The sequence below is a fragment of the Crocuta crocuta genome, unplaced genomic scaffold (assembly GCF_008692635.1).
Source record: "Crocuta crocuta isolate KB4526 unplaced genomic scaffold, BGI_CrCroc_1.0 scaffold70, whole genome shotgun sequence".
Lineage (NCBI taxonomy): Eukaryota > Metazoa > Chordata > Mammalia > Carnivora > Hyaenidae > Crocuta > Crocuta crocuta.
In genome coordinates this window covers 7,471,812-7,477,917 of record NW_027528417.1, presented here as the reverse complement: position 1 = coordinate 7,477,917, position 6,106 = coordinate 7,471,812, and the positions used below count along the sequence as shown (strand labels likewise).

The window sequence follows — 6,106 nt, the reverse complement described above, 5'->3', positions numbered from 1 at the left end:
GCCCCACCCCAGGAAGGGGTGTCTTTTTCCTGATAAAGCTGCTGGGATTCTGTCCTTCTCTGGCAATGCTGTCCTTGAACTCCAGGTGGCGCCCTCTGGAGCTTTCAGATCAGCCTGCTGTCCCTAAGCGGCTGCTTCCAAGTCACCCCACCTAGACAGGATCCCTCCCAGGGCAAGGGGAGCGTACATTTTGATGAGGACTTTGGCGTCCTTCACGTTGGCCCCGTCGAACAGTTTGTGTCAAAGCCAGGGGAGACGGCCTCAGGGGGTGAGATGAAGGGGGGGGTTGTCCGATCAGAGCAGGTGAGCCATCTGCGTGAGCCCCTGTGCTCGCCAGCAGTACTCAGAGCAACTGGACGGATGCCTGGGGCCTGTAACCAGCACCGCCCACCCGCGCCCCCAGGGAAAGGCCAACCAGCAGGCCTAATCTTGAAATCATCACTTAACCTCACAGTCCGTAGATACTTATTGAGTACCTGCTGTATGCTTGGTAGTGTGCTGAGCACCAATAAGGGTTTGACCTGGCAACAGGAGTTTGTGGTGTGATAGCAGCCAAGCGTAAGTTGGTGGCTTCATGGCAGGACCTATTCGGAACAGCTACAGCCCTGGGGACATTATGCCACTGATAGGGAAGACCCTGGCCTACATCTGGGCCTCCCTTAGTCTGGGAGTGAGAAGACTGGAGTTCTTGTGGGCTTCGCCTCTTACTAGAAGGGTGACCTTGGGCTTGTACCTTCCTCTGTGTGGGCCTCAGCTTGCCCATCTGTGAAGTGGGAGAAGTGCCGGAGAGCGAGCCAGTGCTCACCCCTAGATGTGACTGCTGCGGGAACATGGGCAGAGTGTCAGCAAAAGCTGCTCTCGTCTCAGGCTGAGGGATGGGGCACTGAGCAGAGCCAGAGTGGGGGAAGGGGGTGGGGCATGAGGCAGAAGAGTAGGACATTCAGGCTTCCCGAGGGCAGAACAAGAAGCCTGGCAAAGGAGGCCTCACATACCATGTAGGGAAGGGAATTATCAGAGGGGGAAGTGGCTGGCAGCGGAGAGCCTGGCTGAGGGGCTCTCAGGATGGAGGTGGAGGCCAGAGGCTGTCACAGGGAGACCCGGGAGAGGTTTTTCCAATGATACAGGAGGGAGGCCATGAGGACCCAGACTAACGCTGTGGAAAAGAGGAAAGAAGACAGTGATTCTATGACACAGTGGAGGGAGCCAACAGCAGCCCAGGGTTGGGCGTGAGGGCTGTGTCTTCTATCCCGTCCACCTGTTAGCTGTGTGACATTGAGCAAGATGCTTAACCTTCCCGAGCCTCAGTTGCCTCATCCAGATCTGGGACACCTTGGTATCCAAACAAATGCATGCAAAGAGCTTATTCGGGGGCTGACAGCCGTCCTTTTTGATCCTGACCAGTAATATCAACAGTACTCCTTAGATGGGGGAGAAGCGAGGCTGCCGAGGTGTCAGATGAAAGTGAGGCTGTTAGCGAAGAGGAGGTGCAGGCTGGAGCGGCTGGAGCTTGACGTGTTGCTATGGGTCGGGAGTGCTGGGGCTCTGGGGTGCATTGAGGTGAAAGCGACCATCAGGAGGGGGAGACCGGGGTTGGGAGAGAGCCATGAATCCAAGGGGTACATGGGAACCCTTGACGGGGAGGCGGTGATGTGACAGGGCTGTCTCAGGGAAACAGCAGGAATGTTCACTGTGGGCGTGTCTGGAATGTTGGCTGAGGACTCCAGAGAGCTGCTAGGTCCACAAACTGTTACAGCTTATCAAGCCAGCAGAGCTATAATCCAGGAGCAATGTGCTTCCACAGGTCAAGTTCAATTACACTTCTTTGGATGTCAGTGTCAGATGTAATTCATTTTTAGTTGGAAAAAAAAAAACAACATCCCTGTATGCATTTTGGGGGTGATACTGTCTCATGTGAATCGAACACAAGGCAGCTGGAAATTTCCAAGAACATAAGCAAGTCAAAGCTGCCTCCTTGGTGCCACTTTCCCCAGTTCAGCTCTGCCTCTGCTTCCCGGAGCACCCTGAAGCCAGTCCTTCCTCCTCAGGGCCTCTGCTTTTCTGGCTGTAAAAGTAGTTGTCAGAGGTCCAAGGATCCTTCCAGCACCAGTGTTCACTGATTCTAGAGAAACCAGCTGTCCTCTACCTGGTCTTGTAGGAAACAGTCAACCCAAGTATTCTCAGAGTGTACGTTTGCTCCAATTCTGTACTCCACCTGGGACCACACAAGGCTGAGGGGGGTTCTCTACCTGCAAAGACCAGGTGTATACAATGGGGCTTTTGCCAGTGAAAACCAGCAAATAGTGCGTGGTTCACAGAAGGGAGATCAGAGAATGGAGTTGTCAGAGACCGGCTCCAGCCGGGGTCCAGGGGTCCCTGAAGGATGGACGGTGTCGGCTAGGGAGGGGTGAGAGAGGCCACGAGATTCTTTCTGGTCACCAGGCAGGCATGTCAGCTCTGACTGGGGCTCAACTTTATTTTATAATTAAGTGTTTGGGGACCTCACAGAAGTGGCATTTGCCTTATACAATGATTTCTGATGACAAACTTCTTTGATATGTAAGAATTTCCCTGAACATAGATTTGTAGAAGACTCCTGCATAACCTTTATCAATAGTGATTGAGATAGGGGATTTAGATGCTTATCCTGTGGGGAAGGAAGGCATCTTTAGCATACCAGACAATGTTTTTAGCTTAAAAAGGGTGAAGTTACTTCTTTGTGAGCAGGGGTCAAACAGGTCTTTCAGTAAACACCTTTGCTCTCATCACAAAAGAAGAAGTTCAGTAAGTTCCTTCACAGGGAGCAATCAGCATATTCAAGGCCAGAATAAGTCACTCACAGGATGCTCCAGGCAGAAACAATTGGGTGGGGGTGGATATCTGTCCTTAACTCTAAATTAGGCTCTTTGTCTCAGGGCCAGACTCCATTGTAACTCTTGTGTTCTTAGCCCCCTTTATTATGTAAGTCCTGGATCTGCAAGGCCCATAGGAAGAGCTTTTTGACAACCATCCACAATGCTTTCATCTGATATCTCTTTGGAAAAGGCAGGGATATGCTTTTCCTTATGAGCAACCTGTGTGGGGAATATCGGTCTGATCTGGAATATTGTGAGGCCTGGCCAATACCAGCAGCTTCATTTCCAACAGGAGCCAGTAGTAGCAGAAGGAGATACCAGTTTTCGCTTCTCATGGCAGGAGCTGTGCAAACGCTGCCATTTCCTCGCTGTGACTGTCACCCAGCGAGGCCGGTGCGGCTCCCAGCTTGGAGTAATGGGCAGAAGGGTCTCAGGGTGGAGAAGGACTGAGGCTCGATCTGAGGTCAAGCCTTAGCTGAGCCTCTAACTGCTACATGACCTTGGATGCTGGGTCCCTCCCTGGTCCTCCAGAGAAGGCTTGGCCTGGAAGACTCCTCTGGTTCTCCCGGCTTCCGGCGGGATGCAGGTGAAGGTGCAGAGGCAGGGATGAACACTCGGTGAGGGGTGCGGAGTGCAGGGACGGGACAGCATGGAGCAGAGTGGAAATGAGTTAGCCCGTGTGGGACTCGGGGCGGGGGCCACCTGTCAGGGCTGGGTCATGGTGGGGGCCCAGGGGGTCCATGGAGGTAGAAGCGAGATGATGACTGGACCTTTTAGACTTAAGGGAGAGTCACAGCACTTTTGGCCTCTTTGTTTGTTCTTGGTGACTCTAGAAAGTGTCCCAGAGCCTTGGATAAGAAGTGGCAAGGTTTGGGGAAAAGGGACAGAAGCAGGGAGGGGGATGGGCTGCAGGCCAATGGGTGAAGTCTGAGGCCAAGGCTGCGCGGTGACTGCAGTTCTGTTCCATCCTGTCCAGGCATGTGGGGCCTGGTTAACAACGCGGGCATCTCGACTTTCGGAGATGTGGAGTTCACCAGCATGGAGACCTACAAGGAGGTGGCAGAAGTGAACCTCTGGGGCACGGTGCGGATGACAAAATCCTTTCTGCCCCTCATCCGAAGGGCCAAAGGTGAGTTGGAAAGGGATCTTCCCCTTGCCCCACCTTTTCATCTCTGCTCAGAATGGAAGTTGGTCTCCGCAGCTCCAGCAGCCATTCCCCGGTGAGGGTGAGCACATGACTCTCACAGACTGCGCAGATCTGTGGGTGGTGGTACGTGGAGGTGCCGTGACCAGGCAGATAGAAAGGGATGTGTGATTTTCAGAAAGAAGGGCAGCTAAGAGGTCAGCAGTCTCGAAGGTTATTAAAAGATTAACAGCAATAGTCCCACTCTCGGGACCTAATCTAGAGAAATAACCACCCTTGTGCACAGAGCTGTGTGTACACATCAACTACCAACAGAGGTGTGGTTAAGTAGATTTTGGTGTACCCATTCTATGAGTCACTGTGACACAGTTAAAAAATAAGACGATTGTGGTTGTAAGTAAAATATAGTAATAATAACAGTCAGGATTAGAAATTTCGAAAACGGGCAAAACACTCAAACCATGTTAGTTGGCCAAGAAGTCACTGATTCAGATTTTCTCCCTAGATAGCAAATGATGATGACAAAAAGGGGACAATCCATATGGTCTGTCCCAAAGTTTCAGCAGTGATAGGATGAACCCAGAGAGCAGCTGTAGGATTTTAGAAGAAGACCCCAACCCTCCAGTGACTTCCAGCTTGTAGGTATCTGAAAGTTGCCCTCCCCACAGTGCCCAGAATGGAGCTGTGCCTTAACCTCCTGAGTGTGCACGCAGGGCAGGCGGGTCCCAGGTCTGCCTGGGCTTACTTGGATGGGCTCCACCTTCATCCCACCACCCAAGGGGGGGCCTGTGGGAAAGCCTCTTGAGGTCGCCACTCTCTTCCCGTGCTGGAGACGCTGTCCACATGCCCTAGTGCTGAAATCAGGTGCAGAACCCTGGCCCTGCCTGCTTGCAGCTGGCGCCGTGGCAGGTGAGAGCAGTTTGCCCGTTCTGCATGCCTTCCTGGTATGCAACCCACTCATTGCTCTTCCCCTGGCCTGCCCGGCAGTCAGCTACCTGGGAAATATCAGGGAGGTTGGTCCTGACAGGTGGGCCCGAGCTGGCCTTACTATGAATGAGAAGACCCCTTGACCCTGGGTGGTTCAGAAGGCCAGGCCCCAGCCTGATAGGCATCCAAACAGGGCCAGGAGGCCAGGTTGCAGCCAGGCCTCTGGAAACATGCCAGGCCCCAGGCCCTCCGCCCCAGCAGGCAGCGCCTCCTGAGCAGGTGTTTGCTGTCTTCCTCTGTAGGCCGCGTTGTCAACATCAGCAGCATGCTGGGCCGCATGGCCAACCCATCCCGCTCCCCATACTGCATCACCAAGTTCGGGGTGGAGGCTTTCTCTGATTGCCTGCGCTACGAGATGTACCCGCTGGGCGTGAAGGTCAGCGTGGTGGAGCCTGGCAACTTCATTGCTGCCACCAGCCTCTATAGCCCCGAGCGGATGCAGGTCATTGCCAGTAAGATGTGGGACGAACTGCCCGAGGTGGTGCGCAAGGACTATGGCAGGAAGTACTTCGATGAGAAGGTCGCCAAGATGGAGACTTATTGTAACAGCGGCTCCACAGACACCTCGCCTGTCATCAATGCTGTCACCCACGCTCTGACCTCTGCCACCCCCTACACTCGCTACCACCCCATGGACTACTACTGGTGGCTTCGAATGCAGATCATGACCCACTTGCCCGGAGCGGTGTCTGACAGGATCTACATACACTGAAGAGTTTCCCGCCGGCCTTTGTTGGGGAGCCCGAGGGGAGGGAAGGAGGGCGGGAGGGAGGGAGGATCTTATGTCATCATCTCTTGATTACCTACTTGTGCGTTATCCGCACACAGCCTCCGGAGGGCCTACCACCAGGTTTAGCACCCACCAGAGGGGACAGCCCAGCCCCACCTGTGAGTGGTCTGGGTCTTCACAGTCAGGGTGTGGAGTGTGTCCAGGGCCCCGAAACCCCAGGGCAAACATGGTACGTCCATCTCTCTGGAGTGATTTCATACAAAGAGTTTGGAATGATGTGTTTATGTTAAAAACAGATTATTATGAATTCTTTACATTTTAAAGCCAAAACGCCAGTTCAAAAATGTATCTCATTTGATCCTTAAACCAGCCTGATAAGTAAAAAGGACCGAT

At 53.4% G+C, this 6,106-nt stretch overlaps 1 protein-coding gene across 2 annotated transcripts in view; it reads left to right on the top strand.

The window, feature by feature from the left end:
- Positions 1–5,704, top strand: part of BDH1 (3-hydroxybutyrate dehydrogenase 1) — a 37,152-nt gene extending 31,448 nt beyond the window's left edge. For both annotated transcript variants that reach the window (XM_077754346.1, XM_077754347.1), the window contains exons 6-7: positions 3,829–3,981; positions 5,226–5,704. In XM_077754346.1, the coding sequence (XP_077610472.1) occupies positions 3,829–3,981; positions 5,226–5,695 (623 nt within the window). In that variant the 3' untranslated portion in view covers positions 5,696–5,704. The remainder of the gene's footprint in view (positions 1–3,828; positions 3,982–5,225) is intronic.
- Positions 5,705–6,106: the final 402 nt, after the last annotated feature.